Source organism: Felis catus, chromosome C1, assembly GCF_018350175.1.
Source record: "Felis catus isolate Fca126 chromosome C1, F.catus_Fca126_mat1.0, whole genome shotgun sequence".
NCBI classification, from domain to species: Eukaryota; Metazoa; Chordata; class Mammalia; order Carnivora; family Felidae; genus Felis; species Felis catus.
This window is the reverse complement of record NC_058375.1, coordinates 149,951,705-149,972,076: the sequence shown is the minus strand read 5'-3', so window position 1 is coordinate 149,972,076 and position 20,372 is coordinate 149,951,705. Positions and strand designations below refer to the sequence as shown.

At 39.5% G+C, this 20,372-nt stretch overlaps 1 protein-coding gene across 8 annotated transcripts in view; it reads left to right on the top strand.

Moving 5' to 3' along the window:
* The first annotated feature begins 3,863 nt into the window (after window positions 1–3,863).
* RBMS1 (RNA binding motif single stranded interacting protein 1) overlaps window positions 3,864–20,372 on the top strand; it is a 220,265-nt gene continuing 203,756 nt past the window's right edge. For 3 of the 8 annotated variants that reach the window (XM_023259385.2, XM_023259384.2, XM_045033861.1), the window contains exon 1: window positions 3,866–4,388. In XM_023259385.2, coding sequence (XP_023115153.1) covers window positions 4,314–4,388 — 75 coding nt within the window. In that variant the 5' untranslated portion in view covers window positions 3,866–4,313. Of the gene's footprint in view, window positions 4,389–20,372 lie in introns of all 8 variants that reach the window. The other 5 variants (XM_023259389.2, XM_045033863.1, XM_045033860.1 and 2 more) reach the window with 4 other exon arrangements.

The following is a 20,372-nucleotide window of genomic DNA, read 5'->3' as shown; positions in this document are numbered from 1 at the left end:
CAACACCCCTCCAGCAACCCTCAGTTTGTTCTCTGTATTTAAGAGTGTCTTATGGTTTATTTCCCTCTCTGTTTTTACATTATTTTTGCTTCCCTTCCCTTGTTAGAACTAATCATCACTTTAAAAGACACCAAGAGGTTGAAATCAGCCATGTGGGACATTCTATGGAACAAACACCATGATTTCTTTAACAAACAAGCATCAATTTAAAAAGTGAGTGGGGGCTAACTTTTATATATTAAAAGAGGCTTGCGCAAGGCATCAACCAAATTTAATATGTGGACATTGTTTCAGTCTGATTTAAATGAACTACAAACGCAATTTTTTAGATAATCAGAGAAAAATGAAAGAACAGGGTATTAGTAGATCTTAATAAATTATGAATTTTGTTAGCTGTGAACATGATATTGTGTTTTAAAACGTTCTTATTTGCTTAAGGTAGATATTAAAGTAGTTGCAGGTGAAATGACATGATGTTTGGGATTAGCTTTAAAATACTCCAGAAAAATAAAAGCATGTTGGTGTATGGGTGAGTGTGTGAGTGGGTGTGGGTGTGGGTGCATGTGTAACAAGAATTACAAATGTTAATAAGTATTGAAGCTGGTTCATTATTCTCTCTGCTTTTGTATTTGTTTGAAAATGATCATGAGTAAAATTAAAAGCTGAGTTTTGTTTTTAAAGTGTTTTAGTATAAAATACAGCAACCATACAAAAAATTCTCTGAACCACTTACAGAAAACATTGAAATATATTCCTACATATCCACAACCCAGTGCAAAACATGAAAAGTTACCATCTCTACCAGTCCCCTTTGGTGCCTCTCTGAATATCTCACCTTTCTCCTTCAGAGATAACCACCATTCTGAATTTTCTGTTATCTCCTTATATTTCATGTACCTATTCTTACACAATATACTTTTTGTTATTTTTTGTTTTTGAACTCGATACAAATGGAATGATGCTTTATGTTGACTTGCTTCTTCAACATTCATTTTGAAAAGATACATGTTGATGCTTTTAACTGTAGTTTATTCATTTTCACTGCTGTAAAGTGTCCCATTGTGTGCAAGCACCATAGTCTTTTTATCTATTCAGTGGTTGACAGACATTTGAGTTGTTAGTATATTGTGAACATTTCTGTGTATTTCTCTTGGGGCGTATATTGAATACTTTCTTTGAGGTATGTATGTACAAGTGGAACTATTGTGCCATAGTATACACGCAAATGAAACTGGGCAGTGCCAAACTGTTTTCTAAAATGGTGGCTGTACAATTCACACTTTCCCTGGAAAGTAGTTTTCAAGAGTTCCCCCTTTTCCACTTCTTCGCCTACACTTAACATTTTCAGTACTATTTTTTGCCGCTCTGGTAAGTGTGAAATGGTATCTTATTATTTCAATTTGCATTTCCTTTATTATAGAGTGTATCTTTTCAAAGTTATAGGAACATTTATCATTCCTCTTCTGTGAAATATGCATCCATCTTTTGCTCATTTTTTTCTTATTGATACCAAGGAATTCTTTATATTATTCTACATATTAACTCCTTATAGTTTTGTGGATTACAAATAACTATTTTGTGGCCTGCTTTTTTCACTTTCTATACAGAATCCTTTGATGAACCAGTGTTCATAATTTTAATATAGTCAAATTGATCAATCTTGCACTTTTGGTCACCTTATTAAAGGAATTTTTCCCTTCAAAGCTATAAACATATTTCCCTAAATTGTCTTCTAATAGCTTTATCATTAAAATTTTTTTAATGTTTATTTATTTTTGAGAGAGAGAGAGAGAGGCAGAGAGAGAAGCAGAGCATGAGCGAGGGAGGAGCGGAGAGAGAGGGAGACAGAATCTGAAGCAGGCTCCAGGCTCTGATCTATAAGCACAGAGCCTGACGTAGGGCTCGAACTCACGAACCACGACACCATGACCTGAGCGGAAGTCGACGCTTAACCCACTGAGCCACCCAAAGTGCCCCATTTTATCTTTTTTTTTTTTTAATTTAAGTCTTTAATTCACTTGAACTTTTTTCTTTCCCTTTTGTGAGGCAGGGCTCCAATTTCATTTTTTCCATATGGATAGCCAATTGACCTAGAATCATTTATTGAGAAGCTCATTCTTTCTCCACTGCTCTGCAATACCAATTCAGTCATAAATCAAGTGTCCACGTAATTGTGTGTGTGCTTCTGTGTTCTTGAACACAGGCTGAATTGTCATCATCCAGAAAAAAGTAGAACAGTCTAAGTTTGGTAATTTCCCTTATCACCTCAAGCCTTTCAAACACAAGTTCCTAAAGCACAAGTTAGTTCATGTCAGTTTTCTTCCCCAAAACATTAAAGAGTCCCACAATGAAACATGTAAGGAACTTTTTAACGTTTGCCCAGCCAGATAGTGAATCATTCTGACCTTCAGATTTACAATAACCTCAACAGTGCCCACCATATATCAGAAACCCAATAAACACTAGTTTCTGTATAGGATTTTTACATAGGTTAACTGTTAATTTTTTAAAGAATACATGATTTGCCTCCTAGCATATCCAAAATGTTCTCATATCAGCTTACACTTATTTTGTTTTGTCAAAATGCATAACCTTAAAATTTGTCCAAATCATGTAAAGATTGTAAGGGTTTCATGACACTGTTTCTTTGTTTTAAAGTATCTAACTAAACCTGCTTTGAAATGTAATGGTAAAAAAATGTAACTTTAACAAAATCATGCATTCCATTTCAGTTTGGTTTACCTTTTGTGCTGTTAGGAAAACAGACTCTCAGAAAACCAAAGTGACAAAACAAAGTAATCAAGGTCTATTTAATAACAAATGAATTTTTTATTACATTTTATTAGATGTGCAAGGACTCCAATTTGGAGGTGCTTCCTTACTCTATTTGTACATTTTGGTATTATCTCTTTTTGAGCTAGAATATAAAAGTCTTCTACAGGCTGCTTCAGGGACCAATTAACTCCATTAAATTATAACCAGTTACATAGTGAACTGAACCACTGCTGTCTGGGGCTGTCTAGAACTGTGACAATTAGGAGATGGAGACAGGCAGAAAGAGAGAGATTGATTTTATATGTCACTGAAGCACGCTGCAACAATATGCCAGTGTGACTTTCAAAATGGCCTTAAAATATTCCAAACTCAGGAGTTTCCTTGCTCCTGAGTGGGAGTTGACAGACTGTCTGGCAGCATTAGAAAGAGGCAGAGAAGAGCTGATGTCTATATTGTGTCCTCTAATAATAACATTCTGCCTCTTTGCGGCATCCCCCCCTTAGAAGGATCCATCTATTTGTTGTGAGGTGTGTGTGTGTGCGTGTTTGAGAGAGCTTTGCCTCCCCTTGTTCAGAGGGCACGATTTCACCCCTCACATCTGGGAAAACCAAACCAAAGGATACTAACCCTCCCAAGGTCACCTAGAAAATTAAGTGTTGTGGTCTGGGGGTTGGGAAAACAGAACCCAGGTGTCCCGACTCCAGCTTTGTGGTTGGACACTAAATCATTTTCGATTTCTTACGAAAAAAAAAAAAAATCATTGGGCGGGTGGGGGGGGGAGAGTGAGAAATTGATCAGATTTCCTCCGCTTTCTCCTTACTTCCCCTCCCCCTTACGGCGATAAAAACTCAAGAAAGGAAACGAGGTGTCCACTTTGCAGTTCTTAAACTGGGTCCCCCAAGTCACCCCCCACCTCCCATCGCTCACACAAAGCGACCCGGGTTCCCAAGGTTTCCGCTCGTCCAACAGCGAGCCCTGGAAGTGAGGAGTGGTTAAAACTCAGCCCTCACCTCCAGCGGGTCCCGAGCTCCGCGGCGCCCAAGCCCCGCCCCGCCCGCCCTTCCCCCCACCGCCTCGGCGCGCCAGCCCCTCTCCCCTCTCCCAATCCGGCGCACCCACCCCAGATGCCGCCTGGCACTGAGCGAAGCCGTCGTCGCCGCCGCAGCAGCACTTTCCACTTGTACTGATCACCTCCCAGCCCCGCTCTGCCTGCTCGCCGGAGCGGAGAGCGGCCCGCGCGCCAGCCCTTGGCAACCTCGGAGCAGTCGGGCTCCGGGAGGCAACTCCTTGGGAGCGCCCTGTCCAGGGTGCCCTCTGCGCTCTGCAGTGTCTTTCTCTCTGCCTGGGAGGAGGAGAAGAAGGAGGAGGAGGACGACGACGACGACGTCTGGTCCGGGCTGGGAGGTGGAGCAGCGGCAGCCGCCGCCGCCGCCGCCGCCGCCGCCGGAAAGGGAGAGGCAGGAGAGATCGAGACTTGGAAACCCCAAAGTGCCCGCGACCCTGCACGGCAGGCTCACGGCAGGCTCCCTTCCAGCTTCATGGGCAAAGTGTGGAAACAGCAGATGTACCCTCAGTACGCCACCTACTACTACCCCCAGTATCTTCAAGCGAAGGTAAAGGGGCGCCGGGGGCGGGGGGCGCCGGGGGCGCGCGCGCCGGTCGGGGCCCGTGCAGGGGCGCGCGCGGCGAGCCCCCGCCACCCCCGGCGGAGTTGATGGAGGGTTGCTAACTATAGCGCTGGCCTGGGCGGCGCGGGGCGGCGCGCGGGGCTGCGGCTGCCCGGGGAGCGGAGTGCGGGGATCGGGTTACAGAAAGCCGTGGGGGGAGAGACTAGACAGGAAAGAGCCGCCAGCCCCTTCCTGGCCCGGGAGGCGGGGAGGGTCGCGGGGCCGAGCGGCGCCCCTCACCGAGCGGTGGCTGCTCAGCCGCCGACGCCTGGGGCTCCGCGGCAGGACCCGCGGCCGGCGCGGCTTTTCGACCGCTTCTCCTTGGGCCTCGCCCTGCGAGCAGTAACTCTTGCCTTCCCTCGGAGTGGTGCGCAGCCCCGGGGCCCCCAGGGACGCCCCTCAACCTCCCGCGCGCGCGATGACTGGGGCTTGAAGTGGGGGGACGGGACATTTTCTTCCCCGCCTACGGCCTTGCGCGCCCGCCTCTCGCCTTGATCTTTGTGCGGTGTGGCACTTCACCTGGTTACTGATTTCTACTTTTACGCTGGTGTTTTGGGTGAAAAAGTGGCCAAAGTTCACTCCCCGTTCACTGATGTTCCTTTTAATCTATCCTGTAGGTTTTGCAAAGGAAGGACAATGGGCAGATTTCAGTGCAAAGAAGTGACTTTATATTTAGTTTAGAAAAATGCTACCTTATATGTTGACCACAGTTCGATTTCCAGTGGTGCTTTCTCAAAAGTGGCCTTGACATACTCTTAGGTAACACAGCTGATGACATGTAGCCATACAAATTGCGGCTGACTTTCTGGAGACCCCGGGTACCTTGTTAGTGGGCCTGTCTTATTTTTTCAGTGAGATTTGAGGCATTCCAAAATCATTAAAATAAATATATGTATATATATATATCTGGTGGGCCCATGAAGAGGGAGGGTTTCACTGCTTTGGAAGCTTCTTCCATAATTTGGGAGGGTTGAAGTTGGATGCAGCAGCCTTCTTCAGCGATTAGCGTCTCCTATCACTACCCCAGGTGCCTTTCTAGATCACAAAAGAATCAAGTATGGATGCAGTGTCTGAACTTTATTTGGTAGGTTGTAATCATGTCCTCCTTGCTGGCAGAGGACATTCCTGGCCTGATGCAAAGAATCTCTGATTCAATCTTGATAAGCTTTTCTTTCTTACAGTGTGTGTGGTCCGCGTTATGTACCTACAACATAGCTCTGTATTTTCTCATGTAAAAAAGGACACTTGTCAGCACTGAGACCAGAAATTTTCGAGTAATCAAGGACCTCCTTTTTGTTCCCCTCAATTCTCATCTTACTTTGGGTGGCCAGAAAGCAGCAAGATGGTAGAAGCAAGAATACTCATTCATTTCTGTGTGGTCCCCACATATTTGTTTTCAGAGACCCAAGGGAGGTGCTCATTTTTTTGTGAGATACATTGTAAATACAGGTTGTTCAAAGAAATTTTGAGGTATAATCAATGCACTACCTTTTAGATATCATATATGTTTAATGCACTTGTTTAAATTATGCAGCATCGGGTGCCTAAAGGACAGCCTATTCAACACTTAACTATATGAATAATAAATAGATACACTCAGGTGAAGAAGAAAAAGGGCCATGTTTCTACAGGCACATTCACCTTAGTAATTTTTATGTACCATTAGTAAGTTAGAAACCAAGTACATAGCATTTAATATAGCTAATGCATTGCCATTTGGCTCTTTTTGCCCCGTAAATAATTGAAGAGAGAGACAAACGGCAAGAGCCTGCTCCAGTAATTAGGGTCGGATCCCAGAAAGCTTTAGGGCCCATTTTCTGAAAGTGTGCTTCCTGCATAAAGCATTTAATATTGATTTGTGTTACTGTAAGTGACATTCTCAAAACATATCTTGCTGTTTCTACTATGAAATTTGAAATCCTATTACTCGGAATTTCTTTGTTTCAGAAGAAAGACACACATACCGACTTGACCTATATAACATGGTATTAAAGTTCGATAATTAAACCTAAATTCCCTACTGTACGTATCTTGATTATCCCAGAAAGGGGTATCTCCTAAAATGTAAAGTGACCAGATGCAGATTTTAGGTAAGCACAGTTTGAAACGCATAGCTCTGTTTTTTCTCCTTGACGTATTTGCTGGTAACATGGTAGTGTGAGTCATTAAAAAAAAAAGTGACTTCGTTTGATTGGTAGTTAGTTTAAAAACAAGTGTTGCCTAGTCTACCTAAAGAATTAATATTCTCACTTAGAATCTGTTGTCTACGGTGATGATCCTTGCCTATGTGTGTCTTTTAACCTTCCTGAAACGTGCAATAGAAAACATCAGTCTGTTTAAAGTACAGTGATGTGTTTGCTGGTCAGGGTTGTTTTGAAACTTCCGTTTGGAAACTATATCAAAAACTAAGTAATGGCATGGTTGTTTACAAAGTGATATTTGACTTAAACTTGCAATCAGGAGACGGATGTGATGGTTTTGAATCAAGAAAGAATACATGGATGGGATTTCTTTTCAGCAGGAGGAATACATACCAGTTAAAGTGACACTTGAGAATGAGTTTTGTTTTCCTATGTTAAGAAATTAACATATGTCAAATAATTCTTGAGTTACTCATCCAATTAGAGACTGTTGTAAATTTTATTTCGTATTTTTCCCCCATAAAAACATCTTGGTCACTTCTCCAGTTATTAACAATAACAACAACAACAACAACAAAAATATATGCAGTTCTATTACAGCGTGACCATATCAGCATGCTTTGTACTTTGACAGAAAGAGAAATCATTTGACAGAAATCATTAGAAAAGTAGTACAGCTGCATTACACATAAAGTAAATCGGAGGATGGTATGGAAGGGCGGGCATGGGCGGAAATGAGGAGATTGTGAAATTTTCTTAATATCTTAGTGTGGAGTAACATAGATTAGAAGTAACCTGATTTTACATGCTTGTTGGGTTTTTTTGTGTTTCTCTGTCAGGGTGGTCTTATCCCAGCAGGCTTTCTTTATCACCTGACACGTTCATTCTACGAGGTAGTTTGATGTAGCTTCGTAAATGTAAGCACATACCGTTCTAAAGGATTTTCTGAATTATAAATGACCCGTGGTATATTATGAAACATTAAATTTGGTATCCACTTTTCAGCTACACAGGAAAAAAAATCTGATAATTCAACATATTTTAGCCTAAAGATTTGTATGTGCACATTTTCAAACATTGGCTGTATTAATTTCACTTAGTATAAAGTCACTCCTCACGGTCTTTATTTCAGAGATCCTACAACCTACATTGCTGCCAATGCATGTATGCAGATATATATGGGAATTGAAATACTTATTATTTCTTTTGAAGAAAGGAAAGTACAAAATGTTCTTTACATGCTTAGCTAATATTTTGTACCAACTAAATGCAGTGTACACATTTGTGATGTATGTTCATAGTTATTGAAAGATATTTCTATAAAACATACCATTTTGAAAGCTTGGTTTTTAAGTTTTTATGCATAAACAGTATTGTTGTCTATACGCTAAAGAAGTCTTTCTAAAACAAAAACTTCTTTCAAAGTTATCTTTATATAAGTGTATGCTAAAGAACATATCACCTAGCTTCAAAATATGAAAAATAACGAGTGATATAATTTGGGATTGTGTTAATAAAGGCTACCAGAACAAAGTAGTTTTTCTGTATTGAATTTTTGTGTGCATTAACATTTTGTTGAATTCCTTAACTTTTACTTGGTACCCATATAACTGTTGTGTCAATCTGTTTCTCTAGGGCTTAGGGTTTATGAGTTGATACATGGAACGACTGAGTATAGTAGGGTGGTTTGGAGATACAGAGGCATGATATTAGAACTTAGGGTGCTTTGTGTCCTAACAAGTAACTGCGTTTATACAACGAATAAAGTTTGCTTAAATAGATCAATACAGCCAAGTAATATTTTATACCCTGAATACACACCTTCGTTCCTTTGGTGAATGAGATAGTGTGGCTATCTAGAAGTGGTATTGGAACGCTCAAGGTCATGGGATGGTTAAAATGAACATGCATTGTAATGCAGTACTGTAGCATTCTTCCCCCGAGATAGCTATTTCTTTTGGATTTTCCATAGCATCTATTATATTTTTATATGCTGGGAGCTAAATCTCAAGCTACTGGAAAGGAAAAGGAAAAGAGAAGTGAAATAGGAAAGTTTTCAGTCATTTAGTATTAGTATAACTAGATATACCTTACATGGTTGGCAATCTTGGTTTTGAGTTTAAGTTCAAATATGGGCAATTTCCATGTAATGCAGTTTCAAGAAAAAATATTTTAAAACTTTACTGATATATTGCTCAGACTTTGTATTTGGTTTAATGGTTTATTGGAACTTTAAAATTACCCCAGCTTACTTAATGAGTACTAAAATTTTAAGTTATGGGTCTTTTACCTAAAGACAAAAGGGTCTTTCTTTCTTTTATTAAATTGAGCATTTCCAGAAAATAAAATATTTCTCCCCATGTCTACTTAACCAGTAAAAATCATGTGAGAGAAATATGTACAATGGAAGGATAAGTGCTTAGTAAAAATGATACAGACACTTAAATATTCTTCATTGTTTTTAAGGATGAGGAATTTTTTTGTCCAGTTTGTTTTTTATTGGATGCTTAGTCTCACTAATGTTTACTCTCCCCAAGCATGATCTTCTCTCCCACTGTAAGTCTCTCTGCAAAGGATATCAACACCTCCCTAGTTTCTTGCTTGATTCACAAAACAGTAGGTGCTAAATAAATGCTTGTTAGTGACTATTATTATTCAGAGTAAGTACATGTGAATTTTTTTAGACCAGGAAAAAAATGTAGACCAAAATGTACAAATATAATAATCCAGTCTGATTTTCTATAGCAATCTCATTATAGTTTGATTTGCATTTTGATTTATTTTGTTACCATTTTGACAACTTTAAATTGTTTTATGGATTGAGTAAGATCCCTGGGAGGAATCACATATCAGTTGGTCAATGCTTCATTTATGGAATCAAAAGTGCCGTTTTGTACATTCTTCATTAAAGCCTATGGTGCCAGAAAAAAAAAATCTCATAGTATTATATTGAGGTGGGAAATGTTACATGTGATGAATTGGTGACTCAGAGCCTGTCTTTGTTTCCTATCAGTGGCCCCCACCAACATAATTGAAACTTTTTCCTGCTCAGTTTTCAAGAAAATCACCTTCTTAAAGAAATGTATTTCAGACTCGGTAAAAACATGTATTCATTTAATGGATAACAACTAAAATATAAACTAGCATTGAGGTGTTCAGAATTAGTCCTCTCTCAATTACTGACTGTTGCATAACCCTAAACATGACATTCAGCTACCTAGCTTGTTATCCCATTCATTGGGGTTAGAGGAATGAGCAGGAACGTATCAAGTTGCCCTGAAGTAGAAGTACTATATTTAATGTAACGTAGCTTTATTAAATAAAATGTAGTAATGGTATGTGAGTGATTTAAATGTAATGCCATAGTATTTGGTGTCAGATCAAACCATATGTTCAAAATTGAACATTGGACTTGGAGATTTTATGTGGAATGAATTTAAATGTTGGCTTTTTTTCTCTATTGTTTTAATGGGTAGATAGTCAAACCTGATGGAAGTTGGTTGTGCCTCATGAAGGCAGCACTTGGATGATACAGACTTTCACCAGTGGGAGCTTGGCCGGGTGATACACAGCAAAATGTCTTCTTAGAACCGTGTGTGTGAAACATACATGCAAACTTGAGCACACACACTAATTTGGTAGCAGAAACTAAACATTTCTTCCTACGAAGGGGAAGTGTAAAGGCGATGGTGATGGTTAAGCTAATAACAAACTCAACACATATCTCCCATAGTTGAATTCCTTACTTTTTCTTAATGTATTTTGTCTCCTTAACATAATTATATGAATATCTTAATTTTTCAAATAAGCACTGGAAAAGAAGTGTGTCAAAGCTGGTGAGAGAGAGAGAGAGAGAGAGAGAGAGAGAGAGAGAGAGAGAAAGAGAGAGAAAGAGAGAGAGAGAGACAGGGAGAGAGACAAAAAGTGGCGGGGGGGGCAAAAATCAACACCCAGTCCTCCTGGGGGAGAAAACATACAGAACTGAACGCTGTCCTTCTCTATACATTGTCTTTTAGCTAATTCTTTAGTATATGTGCTGCCGAAGCGAGCACATCTTTTAGCTAATTCTTAAATGGATGCATTTGTCATTTTAGAGGATGGAGAACAGTTTTCTAGATGATAAATATGAAAACCTAAATCCTAAAAGAGATTAGATGCTAATATAAACAGTTAATTTGCTTTTCAAACTCTGGCATTTTAAACACAATGCCTGGTGGATGATTTCTAACGTTGGCTGTAACATCTGTATTCTGGAATTAGGTTAAAGTTTTCAGCTGGTAGCTTGTTGAAAAATTGCTGAGGTTCATGAAGGACTGACATACCAACTAATCGGTTGTATTTTCTGAGTGATCCCAGAGCACCATTCTCTGCACTTGAAATTGGGAAAGGTTAGGGAGTATAATAGCTGGTCCTTGCTCTCTAGCATCTCATCAGCTACCAGGAAGGACAGAATAGACACAATACAAGAAATAAGTGAAGAAAAATATTTACAAAATAGTACACCCAGGAAGGTAACGTATCAACCAGAAGTCTGAGCGACAGAGAAAGCCCTGAGATATACATCTGTGAGATTAAAAACACTGCCATTGAGTTTTGTGAGAAAAAGTAAAGGGCATATAAAGGCCACAATAAACCTGGGAATTTTAGAAAGAAATTGGGGCTTTAGATTAATGAGTGAAAATGTCTTGAATTGATAATCAGCATTGTTTTGTATTTCTTGTGCTTTATAATCCTTTTATGAATGCTTAGAATGTTAAAGAATAACACTTTTTTTTTGGTACTTTATGTTAACTCCTTCCCCACAAAGTTTCATATGCAGTTACCGTATTTTACATTGTGATTTTTCAAGTTTTAGGCTTATAAGTGTGCTACGAAGCCAACCTATTTGGGTTGTGACAGGCTGAGAATATCATGCTTAAGTGATGACATAATGGTTACACAGATTTGTTACTCTTATTGTTTTAAACCATTTGAAATGATGTTTATTTCTTCTAATTCATTAGGTGTGCTCACGGCAAAGGGAGAAAATGGTTTGTTATGCTGCTAATTACATCATTGTGTGCCTACAATCTACAAGTTGATAACGTATCTATGTGAGCTGTTATTTCTTTAGAAAATAACAGATTTTTTTATTATTCATGATCTTTCATAGGTATAACTATTTTTTTCTCTAGCTTTAATTCTTCTAAAATAAGCTTTCTTCGCCTCTGCAAATGAAACGATGTGCTTCGAGAGTCACGTTGTCCTCTGGCCTCACTGGCCTCACTGGGGAACATAGAACCCTCCCCTCTCTGGCTGCCCACTGAACAACAGGTGCTACTGGGCTTCCTCCCAGATGAAGAGTGATTCCAGGGAAAGGTTTTGTGCAAAAAAACCGAAATATTTTCACAGATATCACAAATAATTTTGACCGATCTTGTAGGAAAAGTAAAGTGTGTGGATCTGTTTTAGATGATACCAGTTTTGTTTTTTTTTAATCAATTGAAAATTGTACTAATTAGAATGGGAAGAATTGGATGGATACATCATCATGGAATACTGTGCTCTCTTAACCTGAGTTTCTTGGGGGAGGGGAGAAATCAAAGTTGCCAAAAGTGAATTTTAGATTTTAAACTTCCATTTTTATTATGCTTAAGCTCTTCAAATGACACTATGCCATTTCCCTTATTTAACAATTTTTAGACATGGTGATTTTGAGAGTTACCATTGGTAGTATATTTGTACTGGAGAACTTCTAAATCCTTCCTTACCTATAGAATAATACTAGCTGCTTGTAAAGTCTCAAATAAAATATTTGGTTATAAGCAAGAGTGATATTTTATTAAAAATTTTTAATACCATCACCTTTACCTTTGTCTTCTCAACAGCATTTGGGTTCATCAGTGAATAGACTTTTGACAAATACAGACATTAATAAAAAGACAAATTTGGTAGTTTTTATTTTCAGGTCATTAACTGATATATTCTCAAAACTTTCTTTGCCTCCTGCAAAGCACAACTTTGATTAATTTCATTGTTTTAAAAATGGAAGCCTTAACGAAAAGAGGTTCCTAATCTCAGCCTCTTCTAGGTTTCATTCCACATGATTGTTTGCACTTTTATTTAAACAACAACAACAACAGCAACACAAAAGGAATTGGCTACCAGAACACTTTCTATAGCAAAAATTCTATAGCTGAAAGATGATATTTTTCTAGAGCTCTATGTGATTTGTTCAGTGATTGGGTATGACTTAACCTACAAGTGAATTGTTTTCAAGTTTGGTCTGAAAAGTTCACTTATCACTTATCAGTTTCAGAACTTGAAACTCATCTAACATATTGCATACATAAATTGTTATCCTTAGTGGTAGGGCCCACAGCCAACCTTTAAGAGCCTGTAAAAGTAATCCACTGTATAATTCACAGGTACTTGTTCCAGTACTAATCTCATCACAGAACCAAAGCACCCTTTTGGGCAATGTTTGGGGGAGGGACGCGGTGCATGAGTATTCAGAGTTGAAATTCCAGGTTCCAGGAACCCATCTTTGTATCCTTTAGGGGGGTGGGTAGGTTTTCCTAACTCCCCTGACAGGCTGTGGGAAGACAAGAGCTCCCTGCAGTCCTTCAGTAGGGCTTTGAGCTTCTAGGACTTGGGGACTGGGTTCCAAGAAGAGATGGGAGGTGTGGCTTGTGAAGTCCTTTGAGGTGTAGACTCTGGAGCTTCTCGCTGTGTACGAGGCCCTGGGAGCCTGATTTATTCCTTATTCCCTGGGACACTAGCTTCCTACTCACCTATTTTCTTATGCTGGCCTCAGCGATAACACCCCCCCCCACCTCCAGCCCCAAAACTCACTTTAAAAAATGGAGTCCAAGGCTTTCTGCATTTCATCCCTTGCCCCTCATTGACTAGATGATTACAACCTCACTGCTTTGCTCGCTCTCCTCCAGCATCAGATCAAGCAAACACCCTGTGAGGCTGGAAACAAGAAGGAAACAAAATGACAAAGAACAAACTGTCCAGTTCCATCACTTCTCTTATTTTCATCTAGTTCCGGTCCCAACAATGGCTCATAACTCATAGGGGAACTCTAAACCTTGAGAATTTGATGATGGCACTTTCCCATTAACCTCAAATATTTACCAGGACAGCCTGTAGAGCACAGGTTAAGAATCCTACCCTGAGAGGAAGTCAGAATGGAACCAATCTGTGCTTAAGAGGATGATTCAGACCATGGATCCCCTGGTATTTTGTTTCTGGAGTGAAGAGCCTGCAAAGTGGGAATGTGTGAGGGAAAAGCCCATGGGTTTGGGCATTCTCAGGGTGTTTCCTCTTTCTTTTCTTCTTTTCCCCTACTCCCTTCTTCTTTTCCCTTCTCCCCTGCTCCTGCCCCCAGTTTTTCTTACTGCACATTAAGAGTAGTGTCAGTCTGGACTTACTTCTGACTAGCTACTGGTGTGTGCCACGCTACTGGTCTACTGGGGTGATTGTTGCATACAAGCTATTCCCAAATCAGGGACCAAGTGTGTCTAACTTAACCTGACTGAAAAAAAAAAATCTTTATTAACTCTTAATGCTACAGATTATGATTAAGAATTTGCTAACTACAATTGCCTCTTTGAATCAGATTTTCCTTCGGAATCTTTATCCAATTTTATGTGGAAATTTAAAATAAAATTTTATTTGGCAATGTATAAATGTTGTTACAGAAGTGCAGACATGATGTAATACTTTGAACAAAAGAGAACATAATTAGCATAATAGAAAGTATTTTGATGACCAATGCTACTCCTAATGAGATTAGAATTTAATTATGAGATAGTGAAATGGTAAACTGTTTACATTTTTCTTCACCCATACTGATATTTAAAGTCACACATAATCGTTTTTTTCTATTTCTTGGATATTCCACAAACTGATTCTTTATCTAGAAATAATTGCAAGACTATTGTGTGTTTTTTACTTGGCTAAAGACTGAAAACAAGGTATGTTTCTTATTTGGTAGTAGTTCCTCAGATTTTCATCTTAGTAGCAGAAATCTTAAATGCTGATTTTGATTGCTTTTTTAAGGAATAGATGATTTCTTAACATATAAATAGGATTTCAAATGACAGTGGGTGATCTGTGGAGTTCTCTTTACCCCTCTGTCTCTGTCACAAAATTCAAATTCATGTTTCAGCAGCACAGGATGTTCTTCAGTGCACATCCTTTGAGCCTTCAAAATTTGATTTGACTGTGTGGTCTGACGATAGCGTGTGCAGATAAGTACATTGTGATAGTAATCTGTGTGTCTGGCCCTAATGAACATCTGCTTTCTAGGGCGCCACGACAGCACCTTTCTTTGTTTTTCGTCCTTTGCCTTTTTGATTTGAATCTTGTTAAACCCTGAAAATGGGGCTGGTTTTCAATATGCAGATGTTCCTGTCTCCTTTTTTTGGGGGTGGGGGGGGTGGGAAAGCCAGATATTTTAAATATGAATGAATTGGGAATTTAAAAGGAATCTGCAGAAAGCACTAAGCTATAGTTCTACCATTGACAACTCAGACTTATTGTACTTAAAATGATGTAGTTAAGATCATGTAGTTGGAACTACCTGGCAAATTTAATTAACTTCAGCAAACACTGAGCAGGCATCGTATTAGGCTCTGGGAGGTGCAAATATGTAAATAAGACATGATTTGTGCCATCATGGAGCACAATGGGATAATTTTGTTTACTTGTGTGTTTATTTAAAATTTTTATTGAGGTAGAACATACAGTGCACACATTTACAATTTTTTTAATGTTTATTTTTGAGAGAGAGAGAGAGAGATAGAGCATGAGTGGGGGGAGGGGCAGAGAGAGAGACACACACACACACACACACAGAATCTGAAGCAGGCTCTGGGCTGTCAGCACAGAGCCTGACATGGGGCTCGAACCCACAAACCGTGAGATCATGAGCCGAAGTCGGATGCTTAACCGACTGAGCCACCCAGGTGCCCCATATAGGACATGCATTTTAAATATATAGATTAAGGTATTCCTTAATCTGGGTGGCCACCCAGATCACTATATAATATTTCTGGCACCCAAAAGGCACCCTCATTTCCTTCCCCAGTTTGTACTCCCCAAAGGTAACCACTAGTCTTACATTTATCTTTACATATTGGTTTTACCTATTCTTGTACTTCATAAAAGTGAAATCCTATAGTATGTATCCTTTTTTGTCTAACTTCTTTAGTTCATTATTATTTTGCTTTGATTGATTCAGTCATGTTATGTGTAGCAGTTGTTCTTTGTTTAGAAAATTTTTTTTTTAATTTTTTTTTTTTCAACGTTTATTTATTTTTGGGACAGAGAGAGACAGAGCATGAACGGGGGAGGGGCAGAGAGAGAGGGAGACACAGAATCGGAAACAGGCTCCAGGCTCCGAGCCATCATCAGCCCAGAGCCCGACGCGGGGCTCGAACTCCCGGACCGCGAGATCGTGACCTGGCTGAAGTCGGACCCTTAACCGACTGCGCCACCCAGGCGCCCCTAGAAAATTTTTTTTTTTTAATTTGAGAGGGAGAGAGCGAGTGCGAGTAGGGGAGAGGGGCAGAGGGAGAGAGAGAGAATCTTAAGCAGGCTCCGCGCTCAGTGCTGAGTCCAATGTGGGGCTGGATTCCACCACCCTGGAATCATAAACTCAGCCAAAATCAAGAGTTGGACACTCAACTGACTTGAGCCACCCAGGAGCCCCAGTTCTTTTTTAAATAGTAATTCCTTCATGGGGTATACCACAATTGATTTATCTGAGTGTTTTGATTATTTCAATTTGGGGCTAGTATGAATAAAATTGCTATAATTATTTTTGTTCATATCATTTGGTCAATATATGCACGCACTTGTAAGAGAGAAACTGGTATGTCATAGGGTATTTGTATGTTTGGCTTTGGTAGATATTACCAGTTTTCTACTCCCACTGGCAAAGCATGAGAAATGTATTTGCTGTATATGTCACTAATACTTGGAATTCTCAGCCTTTAATTGTAGCCCCTCCGGTAGGTTGTATCTCATTATGGTTTTAATTTGCATTTCCCTGATGATTCATGATATTGAGAACTTTTTCATGTATCTGTTGGCTAATTGGTTATCTTTTGTCTTTTAAATGTCTTAAGTTTTCTGCTCATTTTTAAAAAATACTAGGTTTATTGAATATAACTTACATAATATACAACTCGACCTCTTGCTCACTTTTTATATTGAGTTGTCCTTTTTATTGGTTTGTAGGTTTTAATTTTTTTTTTTTTTTTCTGAGAAGGAGAGAGAAAGAGAGAGAGAGAGAGCCGGGGAGGGGCAGAGAGAGAGGGGGACAGAGCATCTGAAGTGGGCTCTGCACTGACAGCAGCGAGCCCCATGAGGGGCTTGAACTTGCAAACCATGAGATCATGACCTGAGCCAAAGTCGGATGCTCACCTGACCACCCAGGTGCCCCAGTTTGTAGGTTTTTAAATATGGCCAGGATGCAAATCTTTTACCAGTATATGTATGAGAATATCTTATCCCAATTTCCAGTTTTCCCTTTAAGTGTCTGGTTAGTATTTTCTAATAAATGGAAGTTGTTAATTTTAATGAAGTCCAATTTGTCCACCTTTTATGAATATTACTTTTTGTGTCTGTTTAAGAAATCTTTGCTTATTTTAAGGTCATGAAGATTATATTCCTATATTTTCTTCTAGAAGGTGTATTTTACCTTTCACATTTAGATCTGCTATCCATTTCTAATTAATTTTTGCATTTAGTGTGGACAGGGTCAGGATTCCTTTTTTGCTCCCCATCCCATATGAATATCTAGCTGATCCAGCACCCTTTATGGAGAAAGCATTTTCATTTTCCCCTTTGAATTTCAGTGTGGCCTTTGTTGTAAATCAGGTGACCACATTTATGTGTTTCTTTTTCTGGACTTTCTCTGTGATTCCCTATGCATCCTTGTGTCAGTACTACAGGGTCTTAATTACTATAGCAATAAATTAAGTGTATATACTTCAAAGTGGTCTTAACTATCCTAGATCTTTTGAATTTCTTCATAAATTTTAGAATCAGCTTTTCAATTTCCATAAAAAATAAATATAAGATTTTTATTGGAATGGCATTAAATCTATATGTCAGTTTTTGGAGAATTGATATCTTCCAAACTGTAAATATATCTATTCTTATTTATTGATGAACTTACCACTTTGAAGTAATTGACAATAAAATACAATGGAAAATATTTTTTAAATGCTCATTCCAATAATTTTTTCAAGATCTATAGTATGATAGTTGCCTTAAACTCTGTTAAGAACATTTTTTTTGAAAAGGGAGAGAATATTTATGGACACCTGGGTGGCTCAGTTGGTTAAGCCTCTGACTCTTGATGTTGGTCATTTCAGGTCATTATCTCATGGTTCGTGGCTTCGAGCCCTGCATCGGGCTCCACACTGACAGCACATAGCCTGCTTGGAATTCTCTCTCTCCCTCTCTCTGCTGCTTACCAGCTGATGCTGTCTCTCTCCCTCTCTCTCTCTCTCTCTCTCTCTCTCTCTCTCTCAACATAAATAAAACTTAAAAGAATTTTTTAAAAAGAGAGAGAATATTTATTAGAGATCAAAATTAATTTTGAAAAGTAGCTTACTAAAACACAATTTAAGAACAGATGAGGTTCTTTTTTTGATTTTTCTTGAATGCATTTCAAAGTATAACTGCATTTCTCCTTAATACTTCTTATTCTCCTTTTGAGACTTTATTTGACATGACGTGCCATCATCTTGTCTTATATATATATTTTTTTAAATTTTTCAACATTTATTTATTTTTGGGACAGAGAGAGACAGAGCATGAACGGGGGAGGGGCAGAGAGAGAGGGAGACACAGAATCAGAAACAGGCTCCAGGCTCCGAGCCATCAGCCCAGAGCCTGACGCGGGGCTCGAACTCACGGACCGCGAGATCGTGACCTGGCTGAAGTCGGACGCTTAACCGACTGCACCACCCAGGCGCCCCTCGTCTTATATATTTATATGCATAATAATATATTGAAAATTGGTTTTGTTTGGAGAATTTTCTGTCACCACTTGTGATTTTGTAAGCGGCTCTGGAGATTGTGAAAACACAGATTGGGAAGTGCTACTTAGGTATGAACTTCTAAGCAACAGGACATACTGCTCCATGGGCGTTGGCACCTTCAAACTTTTTCTTAGATGTTTTAAAAATCATATACATATTTTTTCATGCTTTATTATTTAAGTTTTTTAAGCTTTGATTATTGCTGTCTTCAGCCAGCCAAGAACAACTCCATAGAACTTTCAAAGCTTATTAGTTCTGGCTAGGTTAGCTTAGGTTGAGCAGGAGGTTGAATAGACGAGATTCTGGGAATTTGTAACATCCAGGAATTGCAGAATGTTAGAACTAGAATCAACTTTTAAGATAATCTGGTCCCGGCTACTCATTGTGCTGATGAGGAAAGCTACCCAAAGTAGAGAGACAGAAGCTGAGCTCAGAGGGTCCGAGTCGGGGTAGGGGTGGTGGTGAGGCCTGATCTCACATGATTGGTCAGTGCCGCGGCCAGAGAGGAAGAAAAGAAAAGGGCGGCCACACACAGTTCTAGCAGTCATTCCAGGAAGTTAATCACAGAAGTCAATGAGCGTGAATGGGCCAGTGTCGCCAGCTGGTGCCTGATCAGAAACCAGTAGTGGTCACCGTGTCCAAGGTCACCCCAGCAGGGAGGGCCAGCGAGACTTCTGCACTTACTTCCACTGGCGTGGCTGCTGCTTCTGGTTTGCCAGAACAGTATCCAGAGCCGATTCTGCTTTGTTCTCAAGTTTCTAACCTTGCAGATTGGCTAGGAAGCCCATAGCCGGGCTCTGCTCATCCTCCATGGCGTTTGGCCTTTTCATGGCTTTGTTCTGCTTCTGGATTCCTCCATGTTCCTGAGGGTCTTTGTTTTTATAGTCCTGAATCTGGAGCCATGACCCTCTCACTTTTTCAGCATGCCTGGAGCCTTCCCATGTTAGCAAAATAGATGCTGAACTACTTCATTCTTGCTAACCTTTCTCTGTCCTGCCATCACTACCTGCTGTGACATGTTTGGTCACCACAGGAAACAAACAAACAAACAAACAAACAAACAAACAAACCAGAGAGACTCTGATTAAACATCTCCTTTTTTGTTGAAGGTCAACCACTCTGATGGGAACTGCCTTCTTCCTAATGTCAAGCACACCCCACTAGTCTCCAGCGTGTCTTGTTTTTTCACGAGGTATTTGAACATAGTTGGAAGCCTTCAGTACTCATCATATGATCAGGCTTCAGCAGCTCTGTTTTTCGTCAATTATGTGGGGAACCTTGGAAACACAAAATGCACAGTAGGTGGCATCGACAAGCCCGTTATACCGCTTGGACACAGCTTTTCCCTCATCCTGTTTTATCATATACTCCTCAAGTACACTAGCTGAAAATATCATGCCTGGCTTTATGCCATGCATTAGAGAAATCAAATACAGGAGAAATTGGGATATATTAAACAGATAAGAGAGAATGATTTTTCCACAGTTTACAAAAAGACTCACTGGTAAAATGATCCTTAGTTCATTTACATATTTCAGAGGTTGTTACAGGTACCTAAGTCCTTGACAGAAGGTATATTTAAAGTAAAGCCGTCAGGAACCATGCCCTATTAAAGATGTATTAGATACCAAGAAAACCAATTTGTGAAATAATTTAAGTCAGTTAGAGAGGATGAGTTTATTTTGTTATATTTGGTTTACACCCAACATCTTAGGAATGCATGGTTGAGTAAAGCAAGGTAC